The 17783-nt window shown below is 45.5% G+C and overlaps 2 protein-coding genes across 3 annotated transcripts; both read left to right on the top strand.

Annotated features, from left to right (window-relative positions):
• Window positions 1-1040: 1040 nt before the first annotated feature.
• On the top strand, window positions 1041-3154 carry LOC127779869 (uncharacterized). Its single transcript, XM_052306792.1, has 4 exons — window positions 1041-1337; window positions 1448-1586; window positions 1732-1865; window positions 1981-3154. Exons 1-4 carry the CDS (start codon window positions 1087-1089, stop codon window positions 2783-2785), a joined length of 1329 nt encoding a protein of 442 aa, XP_052162752.1. The 5' UTR covers window positions 1041-1086; the 3' UTR covers window positions 2786-3154.
• A 4430-nt stretch (window positions 3155-7584) lies between these two features.
• On the top strand, window positions 7585-12042 carry LOC127778268 (disease resistance protein RGA5-like). Of its 2 annotated transcripts, XR_008018479.1 has the most exons (3): window positions 7587-8543; window positions 9127-11512; window positions 11629-12042. XR_008018479.1 is itself a non-coding variant. In XM_052304846.1 (2 exons), exons 1-2 carry the CDS (start codon window positions 7714-7716, stop codon window positions 9138-9140), a joined length of 858 nt encoding a protein of 285 aa, XP_052160806.1. In that variant the 5' UTR covers window positions 7585-7713; the 3' UTR covers window positions 9141-9270. The 2 variants fall into 2 exon arrangements, 1 of the variants encoding a protein (XP_052160806.1); XM_052304846.1 differs by lacking the exon at window positions 11629-12042 and having other exon boundaries at window positions 7585-8557; window positions 9127-9270.
• Window positions 12043-17783: the final 5741 nt, after the last annotated feature.

Here is a 17783-nt window from a genome sequence, read left to right as displayed (position 1 = left end):
TTTGTGAGAAGGGGCTTGGATGAGTATGTTGAGGTATGCCCGATATCACAGCTGCTAAAGTAATTATATCTTCTTTTTTAATAGATGACACCATTAACTTTGTTATCACATATTTGACTATTTATTTTATTAAAAAAATATGTAGTTATAATTAATTATTAATTTTGTTGTGAGTTTTTCTACTTATACCTTATTGTCAGGTTATGGATAAGGTATACCTTCTATCCTACGACTTATGGAATATACCGATAAGGTATACTTTCACGTACACGGATCGTCTCTATATATGTACGCCGTTAGGAATCCGTCCTAAGTTATGGAAAATATCTCTACGAATTAAGCGATTTCTAAAGTCTTACTTGGAGGGGATATAATTTCTGCTATCCTGTATCAGATCAAATATTCTTAGATCTTTCTTAGGGGTCAAGATGATCCACGGTATAAAAGGGACCCCAGGGAGGGGTGTAAGGCATCGAATTTCACCACCAACACACCCATCATAGTTTACGATGCCGGAGTACGCGGAGCCAAGTCGCCAGGAGATCTCGTCGAGCTCATCGACTACGATCCTATCGGTACCATCTGTTTCGTCTACTTCCTTTGTAATCTGTTCTCATCATCATCAATCCCATATAAACTGGATTAGAGCTATTATCTGACAAGGGGTGTGAGCCAGTATAATCCTTGTCTTTTGTCTACTTGATGTCATACTACGTAAACTCTCATTTCAACGTACCCTAATACTCAACTCATCCGGTCCGCAAGTATCACTTGTCGACACTTATACATTTGCATAAACTTTCTAAATTAGACAAATAGTTAAACATGTGTTTGGAAGTTAACGGTGTTTTTTATCAGAAAAAAAGGAGGGTGCAATACGAATAAAACTTTTTGTCCCACAAGAAAACATTTCGATCAGGGCCGAAACCTCGTAAGCCCAACTTAACACGGCCCGGCCCATATATGGACAAGTGTCCTGCCCCCCGCATCCGCCAACGGCTCTTTCCCCTTTCCCCCAGACAGATTCCAACGGTCAAAATCAACGAGAGCGGAGCAAATCACACCACATCACATCACACCGGCGGAATGGCGGCGGCGGCGGCGGCGGCCAATGGAAAGAGGAGGCCACGCAAGGCGGCGGCAGAGGCCGTGGACGGGCAGGAGGAAGCCTGCCGCGGAGGAGGAGGGGCGGCGGAGGCGGCCAAGGGTAAGAAGAGGCCACGCAAGGCGGCGGCGGCGGAGGAAGGCGGCCGCGGCGGAGGAGGAGGAGGGAGGTTCTTCTGCTGCTACCTGCTCCGGTCCCTCTGCCCGCGCCGCAAGGGCTCCACCTACATCGGGTACGACATCCGACGCGGCTCCTCGTCTCGTCTCGCGATTCCTCCGCCGCGGTTTTCTTCCTTCTTCTTCTTCTTGCGATTGACGGGGGATTGGATGGCTGGCATGGCAGGTTCACGGTGAACCCGCGGCGGCGGATCCGGCAGCACAACGGCGAGATCCGGTGCGGCGCGTGGCAGACCAAGCGCGGCCGCCCATGGGAGATGGTCCTCTGCATCTACGGCTTCCCCACCAACGTCGCCGCCCTCCAGGTAATCCAGCCAAAATCCGATCCAATCCAATCATTTGTCTTTTGGGGGAGATCAATCATGGAGATAGGTGTAGCTGTTCTTGTTCTTGTTCTTGTCTTTGCCAATGTTTTCTTGCTCAAATTAAAATCTTATGGTGTGATTTCAGTTCGAGTGGGCGTGGCAGCACCCGACGGAATCGCTGGCCGTGCGCAAGGCCGCCGCGAGCTTCAAGTCGCTCGGCGGCGTCGGCAGCAAGGTCAAGCTCGCCTACACCATGCTCAACCTCCCCTCCTGGGAGAAGTAAGTTTTCCTTACTTTGTTCTTCGCGATCATGGCTGTCTCTGAACTGAATGCAACCAAACTGTAGCTGAATGTTTTTTTGTTGTTGTTGTTGCTGAATATTGTGTTTGTTCAGTCTGAACCTGACGGTGAACTTCTTCTCCACCAAGAACACCAAGTTCGCCGCCGGCTGCCCGCGGCTGCCGGGCCACATGAAGACGGCCGTCTGCTCGCTGGAGGATCTCCAGTACTGCACCGATGGTGTTTCCTCTGAGGAGGATAACAACGTCGACGAGCCGCCTCCGAAGAAGAATCATCAAGAACCTGATGATGCGCATGCGCCTGCCAGAGACGAACTTTCAGTTTCAGAGCATGGTTTGGTTCAATTGCCTGAAGAAGAAATTAGAAATGCAGGCAATGAATCGGATTACGACGATTTCGCTCCGATTGATTGGAGTGTGTTTGGAGCAGCAGAAGCAAGAGGATTGGACGAATCATCGGAACATGATGAGTGGATGGGACAAGAAGACAACCCATTGTTTGAAGCACAACCATTGGAACATGAAACCAGAACTGCAGCCTCTGCAGTTAGTGATGCTGAATGTTCCACTGATGAGCTTGGTTACATGTCATGGAGTGGAATTCATGAGACGACAAGGGAATCGGACGGATCGGCAACATCGCCTCGATGTTCGTCGGGTTTGTCCAGTGATGATGAGGGTGGAAGAATACTAGACGGTGTGTCAGGACAGATTTCGTCTCCATTTCCATATGTTGGGAGGAGTTCATCGTCAGATGAGAGTGGCCCTGCTCCTCTCTTCCTTGAGAAAGATGTGATAGACTTGGTTACCCCAATTGCTCGTCGTCTTGGGAGAAAAGGAGGCGGCGAAATGGCTAGGATTGTTGATCTGACAAGCTCACCGATTGTCATCGAGTTGTAAACTTATAGTATGTTGATAAGTAATTATCCACGAGTGTGCGGAATGTCTGAATCTTGTAACAATAGAAACAGAAACACTCATTCTGTCAAATCATGGAATAAAAAGGTGAATGCGACGTCAATATACGATGAAAAAGATTGAGCTATCTGAAAATGGTTCCCGTTTGATTTGAATGCCATTTGCTTGAGGGGTAACTAATAATCCAGGAACTGGAACACACAAAGAAACTTGTAATCAGTCTGATATCATCCTCCGTTTGACTCCTGCAACAGTCTTGATTAATCACTCCAGCCATGATCCATCCAACCTTCAGTAGTAGAGGTGGTTTTTGTTCATCTGCTAAGCTTAATGCGCATTTCATGAAATTAATTTATCTAGTGTAGAATTCAGTTGGAGCTAGCTTCAGCGTATATACTCGTACAGTTATAAATATAAGTGCTAGTATCAATTCAGACTTTTTTTTAAAGTCAATCAGACATAACTTGACCAGACAGTTTTTTAAATTAACATAAATTCATAAATAGACACATAATACAATTAATACTATGGAAGCTTTTGTTATAACAACTGTCGATTTTGGAAATTGGCAATAAACTTATCAAATCATCCCCAGACTGCTGAACATCTGAACCTTATAATAATAGAGCCGGAAACACTAATTCTGTCAAATCATGGAATAAATAAGAGATAATCCAAGAAATTTCATTGGCAAATACTCAATTCCATGTCGGCGAGTACGAGTTCCATGAAATGCCATCATATAAGCGAATTTGTCTTAGAAATGCCATCGGTGTTAGGGTTCCATTAGCAACCCTCTGTTAAGTACTATAGGATGAACCCTAACGGCGATGGCATTTTTGGGATAAAATTGCTTGTATGATGCCATTTTGGAGGAAAAACATAGGAATTTTGGAGGATTTCAATCCTATAGGAAAAATTCCTATGAATGCCTTTAAATCAAAGTATTGAATCGTATCCGATCCTTTAAAATTTCTATGGAATGGACAGTCCTATAGAGAATTTTGGAGAAAACTTAACAAGAGCTTAAAGCTCTTGGAAAATTTCTTTTGATTATATCTCTCTCATCCAATTCCTGTGTTTTTCCTACGGTCCAATCAAACGATCATTCATGTGTTTTCCTATGTTTTGCAATCTCTGTTTTACACTTTCATTCTTGTTAGAATCATATGTTTTTCCTATTCCTTTTTATTTTCATTTCTACGATTCAAAGGACCCTAAATGTGTATTGTGGCTTTGGACAAATATCATGAGGCTGGTGGATTTAGCGGCTTTTCCTTTACCATTGTTGAGTCCGGGCAAATATCAAGAAAGTAGAGTATTTAAGTTTGAATGCAAAACTTTATCAGTGAGTCTTAGCTATTACTACCTCTGTCCCAGAACACTTGTCGTTATAGATTGTTTAGCATGTACTAAGGTTAGAAGAAAAAGACTATAATACCCCATAATAAATAATGTATACTTGGATGTGGGATGACAGTTGGGGGTAGAATGAGGAGAAATTTAAATTGAAAATGGTTGATGTGATTAGTAGTACTTCAAAGTGATAACTATTTTGGGATAACTTTTAAGTTTCCCTTTGAATTGGAGGAAAAACAAAGAAATTGAAATCCTACACTATTCATGCCTTTAATTCATAGGAATGAGAAAAAGAAAAGGAAAAAGTACGAATTACCCCCCCCCCCAGAACTATCGCGGTAGTCCGAATTACCCCCCTGAACCACAAAACCGGACATTTTTCAGCCCCAACTATGCAAACCGGACGAATTACCCCCCTCGACCCAATCCGCGGTGGTTTTGGTCTACGTGGCGTACGCGTGGCAGTCCAGTCAGCATTTTATTTATTAAAAAAATATGGGACCCACATGTCATACTCCTATTCCACTATTCCTCTCTCTCTTCTCTATCTCTCTTCTCTCACTCTCTGAACGCTCACGGCGGCAGGCGGGGGACACGGAGCAGCGGCAGCGGCAGAGGATGAGGCGAGGTGGCGGTGAGGAAGGAGGGGAGCTTCGCCGCGTCGACCGCCACGGCGGCGGTCGTGGCTACGGAGGAAAGGGTCGCCGAGACGGCCTCCGCATCGGCGTCGCCGTCATGGCCAAGGAGGACACCATGCTCCGCGCCGCCATCCCTGTGCGCCAGCGCGTCTCCATCTGCATCTGGCGGCGGCGGAGGAGGCGAGGCGAGCGGCGGTGGGGTGCGGCGGAGGAGGCGGGCGCGAGCGGCAGCTGGGTGGCAAGCGGCGGCAGAGGAGGCGAGCGCGGCGGCGAGACGAGCGGTGGCGTGGTGCGGCGGAGGAGGCGAGCGCGGTGGCCGAGGAAGAGCTCCTCCTCCCCTTGCCGCGGTCCCCACTCCACCGCCACCGCCTGCAGCGTCGTCCCCACCCCTTAACCACCGCCCGCCTCTGTCCTCGACGCCCGAGCGGCCTCCGCCACCGCCCGCCGCCATTCCGCCGCCCTAAGCTTCGTCCGTCCCTGCTGTCGTTCATTCCACGCGCGTCGCCGCCTATTTGCCACTCGTTCCTCGTTGTCGTCCTCCACTCCTCCGTCACCATACTCGTCTGCATCACCCTCATCCCCCGCCTGCCGCTGCCGCCTCCGCGTCACCTGCTGCCGCCGCCGATGTCGACACTGCTCTGTCCCCCGCCTGCCGCCCGTGAGAGAGAGAAGAGAGAGAGGGGAAGAGTGAGAGGAGTATGACAGGTGGGTCCCACAACTTTTAAAAAAAAGAATTGCTGACTGGACTACCACGTAGACTAAAACCACCGCGGATTGAGTCAAGGGGGGGTAATTCGTCCGGTTTGCATAGTTGGGGATGAAGAATGTCTGGTTTTGTGGTTTAGGGGGGGTAATTCGGACGACCACGATAGTTCGGGGGAGGGTAATTCGTACTTTTTCCAAAAGAAAAACGTGGGAAACTTTCATATTCCTACGATTATAGAGGAAAAACGTAGGAAATTTAACATCCACTCTAACCTATTGGAAATTTACTTTGAGACTATCTCTCTCATCATGTTCCTGTGTTTTTCCTGCGGTCCAATCAAACGTTTCTTCTTGTGTTTTTCATGTGTTTTGCAATCGTATGTTTTATACTTGCATTCCTATCAGAATCTTGTATTTTTCATATTCATCTGATTTTTCAATCATGGGATTCAAATGGGCCCTAAATACTAGAAAAATAAGTATTGTGAGATGGAAAAAGTACTTAATAAACTAGATGGTGAAACAAGTGGGGATTGATAGCCACGAGCAACTACGTACTACACCAATAAGCGATATATATGCGAGCTGTGGGATGAAAATCCTGCCGATTATTGGTCGAGATCTGTCGGCATACCAGCTGCAATAAGTCAAATTTAAATATAAAACTGTACTACATAGGTACCACTTATAATAGAGAAAAAGGAGTAAGAAAACAAAAAAAGGTGGCACGCACATTCAGTGGAGAAAAAGTAAAAATGATTGAAAAAAACGGAGTTGTGCGCTTGTCATCTTTAGTTCGAGGTTAGCCCAATCGATGTTAGGTGACACAGAAGATTATATATAATAATGTACATATTCCACAAGAATATATATGCAGTGATGGATCCCTGTTATGCTGTCGGGTCGGTTGACCGCAATCACCTTTGAGAATCTTAGATTTATTTTCCATGTAAATCCATTAAAATTTGTATAAATTATCCCACTGAAATATTTAGTAATGATAATTGATCCAAGAGAGTAAATTTTCTGGCTCCGCCACTAGAGATATGGAGTACCTCTTGCAACCGTTTTTTTATTATTAAATAATTTGGATTGAAACTTTTATCCAGTTACCGGTTTTCCGAATGGATCACATTTTTTTCTTCAAAACTCTAGATGCAAGAGTGTTACATCTCACCACTATTAGTTCAGACTGTATTAGCGAGGAAGTTTCTGAGCTAATCCATACAGTTTTACACTCTAATGAAACAACCAAATAGAGACTAATAGAGTTCGGTAAGAAAAGGAGGGTTAATTGACAAATATACAAAAAAAGGAAGTATATTTAACCAATCCTCTACTTATTAGCCTCGAAGCCAAGCATGTTCTACCCACAAAGATGACGATCGTTTCAAACAACCACATGTCATTTTTGAAGAACTTTCACCATGATGTCATTTTGGAACCACATGTCAATTTGATCCAGTTAAAAATGCTCATTTGCGCTAAAATTCCTTCAGGGGTGTTTGGTTTTAAATGCACCGGTACTTATGAGTTATGAGAGCGTTACGGATGTGGTGTTTTGTTTTGTAGTAGTGATACTGGCTAACATGTGGCCATGTCACGAATGGTTGACGATGATGAACACCTAAAAAAAGAAGGGACATGTCAATATGCGGTTTCATACTTTGGGAGTTAAAAGTATTACCTTCGTTCCAAAATATAGTTATTTCTAGTACAGTATGTTATCTTAAAATGAAGTTATTTCTTCACCTACCTCCTCCTCTCAACCAATCACAATTTTTCTCATTCACCTATTTTCTACTTTTAATCAATCACACACTTTTTTCCAATCATTTTCACATATTTTTTTAATACTCGTGCCAACCTTAAAAATATTACATATTTTAGGAGAGAGGAAGTAGTTTCTTTCCTCATGGACATGAAGTATCTGTCATGCTTCACGGGTTAGAGTCATGTTCTAGCTAGTACAATAATGTAACTAAACTACTCATTGATGATTGATGTTTCTAAAAAAAAAGAAAAAAAGTAGCTTTGGTGATCATCATTATATTCGATCGAGCCTAACCATCTAGCCATTTCTGCCTACCTTTGGAACTTTTGCTCCATAAAGCCAAGGGCAAGAACACCTCCTGCAAACCAGCACCCTCAACACCTCTTGTTCCCTTGCCTATGACATAACTAAAGAGAACAGCTCAACCGATCGATATGGAGATTGTAACAGGAGCAATAAACACTCTGCTCCTCAAATTTGCGAAGCTGCTGGTTGGCGAGTACAAGCTGCAGAAGGGCGTGAAGAAGGAGATCGAGTCCCTCCAGAAGGAGTTGATAAGCTTGGGTGCGGCACTCCGCAAGGTATCCGAGGTGCCCGTCGATCAGATCGACGAGCAGGTTAAGATTTGGACAAGAGATGTTAGGGAGCTGTCCTACGACATCGAGGATTCCATCGATACCTTCATGGTGAGTGCCGGTAAGGATGGGCACCCCGTTGCCGAGTTGTTCAGCTTCAAGGGGATGATTGACAGGACTAACAACTTATTCAAGAAGGTTGTGGCTCACCATCAGATTGCTAGGGAGATAAAGGACATCAAAAAACTTCTTGAGGATGCAAGTAAGCGCCGTGAGAGGTACAAGGTTGATGATGCTGTGATTGTTGCACCAAGATCGGAGAGTGTTGATCCTCGGGTAGGTGCCATGTACAGAAAGGAAACGGAGCTAATCGGACTTGACGGGCCAAAGAATCTGATAGTGAAGACACTCATGGAGGGAGATGGCACAACAGGGCGACAACGAAATATAATTTCTGTTGTTGGATTTGGAGGCCTCGGCAAGACAACGATTGCCAATGCATTGCTTCATGAGCTCAAAGTAAATTTTGATTGCCATTTCTTTATATCAGTGTCTCTTAAACCTGATATACGGAATATTCTAAAGAGTATGCTCCATCAGCTTGACAACAAAAGTTATGCCAACATATTTGAAGGACTAGAAGACTTCCAACTTATAAATAAAATTAGAGAATTCCTGCAGAATCAGAGGTACATTTCTGTATGTAAGTATGCAATTATTCACAGTGATTTATTATGAAAATATTTATTTTCATTTTTAAGTTGCCAATATGAAACACTCAATTAAATTTTGCACACTGTTTTTAGCTATGCACTCTCGATTTGCTAGCATACCTAATGACTGATTAGTACATGTCTTAGTTACTCCAATTGTTTATTGTGTCTTTGCAAAGTTCAGTATCCAAAACATTTACTTTTTAACTAAACATGCCCCATTCTAACCTGTTTAATTTGATGGTTAAGGGTATAACATGTCCAGTATCATAGTTGAGATTGATTTCTTATATCTAGACTTAGCAAATACTTCATCCGTTTCACAATGTAAGTCATTCTAGCATTTTCCACATTCATATTGATGTTAATGAATCTAGACAGTCTAGATTCATTAACATCAATATGAATGTGGAAAATGCTAGAATGACTTACATTGTGAAACGGAGGGAGTACGGAGTATCATATACTTATGAAATATAGTAAATACTTTTCCATAGGGTCATTTGACACAATTACTATCTAGCTTTACTTACATGTGCTTTCTACCTCTGACGTCTAGATTCTTGTGTGTAATTGATGATATATGGGAAGAGTCAGCTTGGGATGTTATCAAGCTTGCTTTGCCAGATGGTGATCATGGAAGCAAAATAATCACAACCACCCGCAAAATGGCCGTTGCAAAACGTGTTGGTGGTGCAGTTTTTGAACTAAAACCTCTTTCTTATGATGACTCATACAAGTTGCTCAGCAAGAGAGTATTTGACACTGAAGACGGGTTCCCTCTGGAATTAAGTGAAGTCACCAGAAGAATTTTAAAGAAATGTGGTGGCTTACCATTAGCTATAATCACTATAGCAAGTTTATTAGCTAGTAAACCAATGCAGATTCAGGAATGGGAGAAGGTAAATAATTCTATAGGCCTTGGACTTGGAAATAACCTTGATGTGGACAACATGAGGAAGATACTGAGTCTTAGTTACTATGACCTACCTCCACATTTGAAGACTTGCTTGTTGTATCTAAGCAAATATCCTGAGGATACGATTATCAGAAAGGATATTTTGATTTGGAGTTGGATAGCAGAGGGTTTCATTACCAATGAGGGAGAACAACATGGAAAAAGCTTACAGGAAATCGGAGAGGCTTACTTCAATGAACTCCTGAATAAAAGCTTGATCCAAGCGGTAGATATTGGCAACATTTGTGATAGAGATGGTCAGGTGCATGCTTGTCAAGTACATGACATGGTGCTTGAGCTCACAAATATGTTGTCTGCTGAAGAGGGATTTGTTACATTAATGCCATCAGATGATAAGGAAGAAGGTATACTGGTACCTGCAGTGCCAAAGAAGGTTCGTCGACTATCTTATTCTTACCGTTTCCGTAATAGCACTAATGGATATGCCACAGCACATGCTAGGGGGAGCTTATCCCAAGTGAGATCTTTTACTGCCATCGGCGATGTAAGGTCATTGCCACCCCTAACGATCTTTCGTGTCCTGCGCGTGTTAATACTGGGTAATTGTTTGCGTCTAGAGGACAAACATCTTAAGGATTTTGGCAAGCTTTATAACTTGAGGTTCCTGCGGCTAGGGAATATCAGAAAACTCCCTAAGTGTATAGGGAATCTACAGTTTCTTCAGACATTGGACATAAGAGATGCCTCGTCAGTGATACAGTTACCACCTTCATTTGTCAGGTTACGACAACTCGTGAGGATGATAGCTCACAGAGTTAGGCTGCCATATGATTTGACTCTAGAGAATATGAAATCTCTACAAGAGCTGCAGTGTGTCGGTCTCACCGAAAACTTGATGCAAGGGTTGTGTGATCTAACAGGCCTTAGGATTTTGAATCTTTTGCTTTCCTCAGATGATGATTGTGATATCTTCAGGGAAGCCTTTATCAACAGCCTACAAAAGCACAACGGTTTGCAGCAACTCACACTTAAAACACCAGGCCGTTTCAGCCTAGATTTTATGCAAGGGGCTCCCTGCTGTCTCCAAAGGTTTGTGAGCAATGGCCTATTCTATAGGGGATTCCCTCAGTGGGTTAATTCCTCGCTCTCCTGCCTCACCATCTTATCCATTAAACTCGACAATTATATGAAGCAGGAGTACCTTGTGACTCTCGCAGAGCTTCCCTCTCTACGGTTTCTCAGGATAAATGCATTTGATGCAATGGAAATGAAAGATGTTAAAGTTGAAGATAAGAAAAGAAGACTCATTATTTACAGCGGCGCATGTGCATTCCGTTGTCTACAAGAGTTTCACTTTTATTGTAAAAGAATGGGCCTCTTGTTTGAACCAAGGGCTATGCAAGAGCTTCGAAGGCTTTGCCTTCCGTTTTCAGTGCAGAGGACTATTGATGCCTTGGGTGAAATTGATATTGGACTGGAGAACCTCCCTTCTCTCCAGCATGTTTTTGTGGACTTAGGTAGATCTGAAACCCCAGGAGAGGAGATTCAGGAAGCTGAAGCCGCTATCAGGAAGGCAACTAATGATCATCACAATAATCCATCCTTAGATTTTGGTTCTGTGGATGCTATGTTATCTAGTCGCATGCGTTTGCGTATCCAGTAGTTAGAGGAACAATAGGACATTGTATCAAAGTCCTTTCTTGTCTCTACACCTTATTATTCTACATAAACCATCCATCAAGACCCATCAATGTTACCCTCATCTGTGTGCAGGTAAGCATGTGCCTTTCAGAGATGAGGTGGTCATTAGACCAACCTACTCTGTTCTTCAAATCAAACAAGTTGATGTAAGACAAAATAATTATGTTCTGTTATGGAATGAGACATAGTTAGGTGCGTGCCTCTCAAATGTAGGTTCCATTTTTTACCTATGAGAAGAACTCTTAAATAGAGGTAAAGGACTGTTACAGCTATGGTGTTTGTGAGATTGGCTTCAGAAGGTCCGTAGTCGAGGAGAGCTGTTAAGGTAAAGAGAGAGCTATGTGAATATGTGATCTGCTTGAAAATTGTCGGCTAAATCCTATCGAGGACAGATGCAAATTGGATCTTGGGAAAAGGGTTAATGGCTCCTTTTGAATGCAGGAATTTCACATGATTTTCGGAGGATTTTGTTCTAAAATTCTCCATTTCGAAAGAGGCCGGCACATTGTGTTTTACGTGCATGAGAAGCAGGGAGAAGAGAATCTGGAGGAGGTAAGACAACAACAAAAATCAATACATGTGGCAAGTCTATTAGGACAGAATCCCAACTGAGAAAAGAATCTGGCAAGGAGGAGATGGAGAAAATACAAGTCAAAATTTTTGTTTGCTTGCAAATGGCACAAACTAATATTGTTTTGGGAGTTTGATTTGTGCTTTTCATATACAGTTGCATTGGTGGGACCGCATCCTGTTTTTATTGAAATGGCCTTGATGTCGCCTAGAGGGGGGGAGGGGGTGAATAGGCACTCCTAAAATTTACTTCAAATCGCAGCGGTTAAAATCAGGGCCCGAAACTTTCTGGCAAAAGGTCCGGAACTTCCTGGCAGCTTTTTCTCACAAGCAGAGAAAGCTGCCCGGAACTTTCGGGGTTCTTCCTAGGAACTTCCGGGCAGTTGTGAATTGCTATTTCCAACACCTCACAACAAGTAAATTAAATCACAAGGAATCCTAAACCATAGAGAGGTACAATATGTCTCAAACAAGAATAATACACATGAAAATACACAAGATAGCACAAGTGATCATACAATGGGAGACATGATAGCACAACTAGGCAAATAAGGAGATAAGCATGACAATCACAAAGATAAAGAGAGTGAGAGGAGACAAACGATTTGTTTCCCGAAGTTCGGATTCTCCACCGAGAATCCTACGTCTCCGTTGAGGAGCTCCAAAGAGCCGGGTCTTGATTAACCCCTTGCCTCACCAAGAAAAGGCCTAGTAAGAGGTCTCTGGTCTTCAAGCCAACACCCCTAGGTACTTCTCTTTGGTTTTAAGTGACCACTAAGATCCCCAACTTAAACACCAAAAGAACACCACAAGTGAGGCTTGCTCTACCAAGACGACCTCCTAAACCTCACCTCGGATTCCACTCACCGAGTATTCCGTTTCCTTTCGGAGGTGGAATAACGCCATCACAAACTTCCCGTGACTCACCACAAGCTTGGGAGCTCACCGGGCAACTCCTAGCTGTCTAGGAGGCTTAACCTCCAAGAGTAATAAACACAAACGATGATTTTCTTGCTATGAACTCAAGTGCTCAAAGGATGGAGTGGATCTCTCGAGCTCTCAACCTTGCAACCTCTCAATCTCTCAAATCTCTTCCCAAATCTCACTCACAAAGATCTATCACTAAGGTAGGAGGTTTGGGAGGGGCTATTTGGCTTTGGATAGATCTATTCTTACCCAAACTCAGCAGCCAACAAAGGAGAGGGTGGAGGGGCTTAAAAACCCAAGCCCCCAAAAAACTAGCCGTTACTCCAAAAACTAGCCGTTACTCACATAACAGGACCCGGAACTTCCTGGCACCCTCCTCGCCCAAGCAGAGAGATCGGGTCGGAACTTCCTGGCTCAGGGCCCGGAACTTCCGAGCTATCCTGATAGCACTTCACAAAAACGGTCATAACTCCTTGCTCCGAAGTCCGTTTTTGGTAAACTTGGGCTCTATGGAAAGCTTATTGAGAGGGCTACCCAACCCAACCAGAAACAAACTCTAAAACCACTCATTGGTTAGGTTAAGGCTTTGGTTTCTCTCAAGGTAGCACTTGCATAGGTCACTTTGAGCACCGAGACATAAACAAACATATCAATGTTGCATCCCTCTTAATAGTACGGTATTCCTATACTCAAATGCAAATAGAAAAGCTACACCACTAACTGTACTAAAAGTATTGAGAAATTATTGAAATTGAATACCTAGGAAATCGATTTCCCATCAGGAACAGAGTAGTGCAACATAGAAAATGCACAGTGCTAATGTGCTACACTATTTGATTTCACTATCATAAAAACTAGTACTATTCTGATAAGCAATTGTAGAACAAAACAGAAATCATGCTTTGCTCTAAAAAAATTGAAAGTATTTAGGTGCATACCGTTGAGTCAAACTGATGAGTTGGGGAGAGAGACAGACAGCACACAGCAGGGCTGGTGGATCTCCAATCTGATTGAATTTTACTTAGGAAAAAACAGGATTAAAATAAATAAACAATGAAATAGGATGATTTAGCAAAAAGGGGATTTGAAAAGGAGGAAACAGCAAACCTGTGTGCTTCATGGAGTGACTGAACCTGAACGGCGGCAAACTGCAGAAGAAGAGAAGATGTAAAAAGGCAAAATTTGCTACAGGACATTCAAATTTTGTGTAATTGGCTCCACAAAATTGTGTCACTGCTAAGGGACACCACAAAAATGGTGTAATTGGCCATAGGACACTAGAGGCATTATTTTACAATATTTGGAAAAAATATGGAGACGGAAATTAAAAAAGGACAAATTTGCCCTTGCCTGCTCTTTCTCCATCCGATCCCCATCCAAAATCGGTGGCAACGAGAGGCTTTGGTGGCGGCAGGCATGACCGGTGGTGAGTGGTGATGCAAGCAAGCTGGGGTCCGTCGTGCCCATGGTGTTGCCACCCGCTGCCATGTTACCTGTCATCATTCGCACCAACCATGGAGGACATGGAGCCGTCAGATCGGACATCGGAGCATGGTGACGCCCGGCGTCTTGAAGAAGTCGCCGTTCATGGCGAGGTGCGCCGCATCTGCTTAATTACACGCGCAACATCCGGAGAAAGCTCACTGGGATCCGCACCTGCTATAGGTAGGGCACCACCAAGTCCACCGGCGCGCCGGTGCCGCGGTCGCTGGACAAAGAGAAGAAGGGGTTGTTGTAGTGGGTGGAGCTCTGTGTTGATGCGCTCGGCCTCCTCGCATCCAGCCACCCTGCCTCCGCCGCTTTCTCTCCCCGACCCACTCCGCCGATGCTCTACCGTCAGACCAGGTGGCCGCCAAAGTGGCTTCTTCCTCTCCCGACCCCGACGACCCCAACTGGCTGGCGATGTGATCATCGGCCTCGCCGCCGCCGCCACTTTGTCCCCTACCCTCTTTGCTGCTCTATATCAAGCTAAAGCAGGAAGAAGAACAGTGCCCAGAGGCACATTTGTACTTTCTACGATTTTTCTCTCTCCATTTGCATCAAATATAATAAAATAATGGCTCCGATGTCCAGCAGCCAATTACAAATTTTTTTTTGTCTCTCAGCAGTGACACGATTTTGCGGTGTCCTCCAGCCAATTACATAAATTTTGAATGTCCTGTGACAAATTTTACCATGTAAAAAACACTGGCGTATCCAAGACAGACGGATTCCAGTGGCAGGAGGAGGCTCTTTGGGAATTGGGAGAAGAGTACCTCCGACCGGAGTTGCGCATGGACGAGATGTGGCGGTCGCCGTCGCCGTCGGCGAGCTTCGCGGGAGAGGGGAGCTGTCGTCCCATCCCTGTCCCGGTCGAGCGAACCGAGTCGCCACCGGTGAACATTGATGGGCCGAGACGGGGAGAGTCCAGCCACTCGGGCCACAAATATAGGCCTGGCTATCCTTCAATTGTTTTTTTCCTGATGACGTGGCTCGTTGACCTAGTTTTAACTTAGAGCAAGTTTAATTGGGTCGTCGACTGCTTACTCCAAAAATACTCCACATAAGGACAAGGACAATAGAAGAGTCGATTGCTTACTCTAATTCTTATCCAACTTATTTAGAACTTGCTTTGCAGTTGATGTATACAATAACAGTCTCTACAAGGCTCAATAATCCAAGCTAGGCCAACCAATCAAATCGTTTTTGCCTGGGCCCATCAAGCATACCGGGCCATATGCATGCTGCGCTTAGGCCATGTGGGTCCCACTGATTGCATAGGAGCATGTGCAAACGGGCGCTCATGCAAGCGCCGGCTCACACCCTTCTCCTCGCATATCGCGTCTCCACGTCAGATCACGCTGAGGGGGCAGGCTAATAGTAGGTTACTGTACTTGCCCTAAGAACAGGTGCAATAGATGCTTCAAGCCGGCGATAGCTATCCATCGTGGCTTAAAAAACTGAGTTAAAAGCAAAAGTTGAAGAGAGAGAGATTCAGCCGGCGACTAAATTATCGCCAACTCCTCACGAGCTCCAAGACAGTGCAAAGCTTCAGTGACTGGCTAGCAAATAGATGAGCAGCAGTTGGCCTTGCTATATGCAAATGAAGAACATGCAATGCAATAAATAAAATTAAAAGTAATATTCAAAAATCTGTTCACTGCAGCTTATTATTGTATCATATGTCTCTAACTATGGCTGTAGATGACATGTAAATTTTTGGAGCCAATAACTGGCTATATTATTGACCTTGCTCTAAGCAAAACGGCATAAGTACAATAGTTGGCTGCTAGTGCTATCTCTGCACGAGTATAGAGACTAATTATTTAACCAAACGAGCTACACCATCGTTCAACTCGTCGTCGTCCCATTGGTCAACACCACTCAGGGCCCCCACGAGCCAGTCTTGGACCCCTTAACTTGCGTTGGGGTTTACGCTGCAGCCGGCGATAAATCAAGTGCCCGCTTTTCTCTTTCCTTGCATTATCTCTCTTCCAACTCAACACAAATATATTTTTTTAACTCTTATAGCCTGCTGAGGTAAAACTATTGTACCTGCTCTTACTGAGTTAGTATATGGGACCCACATGTCAATGACTCTCCTCTCCCTCTCTTTCTTCTCTCTTTCTCATCTCATGCTTGGCAGTTGGCAGTGTGAGGTGGCCAGCGAGAGTCCCCTCGACCCCCACCGGCCGCGAAGAGAGGGAGCTCGAGGAACTTATTGGGAAATGATAGAAAACGCACCAAGGCCCAAGGGGAAAACGGTGTCCGCAGGCGTCGTCATTGCCGATCCAAAGGCTAGGCCTTTGCCCATTGTTCTACTCTCCCACGCTAAAGAGGGCATGCCAGATTCAACAAAACCACCAGGTAATCCCCTTCGACACGCAACCATCGCGTCGCCGGCCGGCCATCAAAGAAGAATCTCAACCCTCGTTGCGCTTCAAATCCATCCACGTGGTTGGGTTGGAGAGAAAGAGGGTGAGGGAGAAGAATGGATCCCTTCTCCCTGCACTAGCTTGTCCAGCGTAGCCATCTTATGGTGGCAAGCTGCCGCCGCAAGAGGACATATGCCTGGCTCGCCGCACGTTTCAAACACCCCCTCATAGCGCAACCGTCGCCGCCGCCTCGACCAAGCTGCCCGTGTTCCCAAAGGGTGACTAGTCGCATCGCCGTCGCCTCGTCCTTTCACCACGGCAGCCTCCATCCTCCTTACCGCAGCCATCACCTCGCCGATCGCCGCCGACCATCAGGAGCGTCACCACCGCTATCAGGCACCTCCATCGCCCCGACCGCTCCATGTTGCGCTGTGCAGTCATCTGTCGTCATCGGCTGAGCCTTGCGCACGAGCCACCGCAGCTTCCACTCGCGTCGGCCTCCTTTACTGGCCGTCGCCTGCCACCAAACGTCGCTGCCTCCGCCCCCCTTCGTCGCTGCTCGAGCGGCTTGAACCGGTCAGATCCGCGCGTGGAGGTACCAGATCCACCTGCGGGGGGACCGGATCTGGCCGTGGTGGCGCCGGATACGACGCCTCCACGCCGCGTCGTCAACCTCCGCTCCGTGCGCCAGCCAGCCCGCCTTCCACGCGCAGAGACGGGGGCGCCACCGAGATTTGACCTCGCGCGCCGCCATCCCGGCCGGCCGCTCGGTTCTCCAGCGGTGGCGAGGAGAGGGAGAGGAGGAGAGAGGGGAGGCGGCGGCGCTAGGCTTTCCCTCCCAGCAGCCCGCGCATGGGCGACGCGGGGTCGAGACACGTCCATACTATGGCGCTTAATATTTTTTGTGTTCATGATAAATGGGTTCACATATATTTTTTTAATTCGAATGCCACATAAGCGTCACATTAACACCATATGAAACGAAGACCATGTCAACACTGCCACATAGGGGTCACGTCAGCGAAAACGCCCTCCAAGACCTCGAGGGAGTTAAATTGCACCTGTTTTAATAGTTGGGGGATAAGATATCGGGTATTGTGGTTCAGGGATATAAATCAGATCCGGTCACTAGTTAAGGGAGTGAAAGTGAACTTATTCCTAGTGAAGCCCAGAAGCGGGAGATCAAGGCCCATCTAGGCCCGACAGGAGAGAGCCATATAAACCCCACCATTCTCCCACCCGCCT

Source organism: Oryza glaberrima, chromosome 7 (assembly GCF_000147395.1).
Source record: "Oryza glaberrima chromosome 7, OglaRS2, whole genome shotgun sequence".
In the NCBI taxonomy this organism is placed as follows: Eukaryota; Viridiplantae; Streptophyta; class Magnoliopsida; order Poales; family Poaceae; genus Oryza; species Oryza glaberrima.
Note: the sequence above shows the minus strand (reverse complement) of the source record. Positions and strands in the feature narration are given on the sequence as shown.

What these genes read in the sequence shown, in the direction of transcription:
- LOC127779869 (XM_052306792.1), top strand. Translation starts at nt 1,087, where the DNA reads ATGGCGGCGGCGGCGGCGGCGGCCAATGGAAAGAGGAGGCCACGCAAG. An exon ending in AAGGGCTCCACCTACATCGG is followed by an intron (nt 1,338 to 1,447) that starts GTACGACATCCG and finishes CTGGCATGGCAG; the next exon opens with GTTCACGGTGAACCCGCGGC. An exon ending in AACCTCCCCTCCTGGGAGAA is followed by an intron (nt 1,866 to 1,980) that starts GTAAGTTTTCCT and finishes GTGTTTGTTCAG; the next exon opens with TCTGAACCTGACGGTGAACT.
- LOC127778268 (XM_052304846.1), top strand. Translation starts at nt 7,714, where the DNA reads ATGGAGATTGTAACAGGAGCAATAAACACTCTGCTCCTCAAATTTGCG.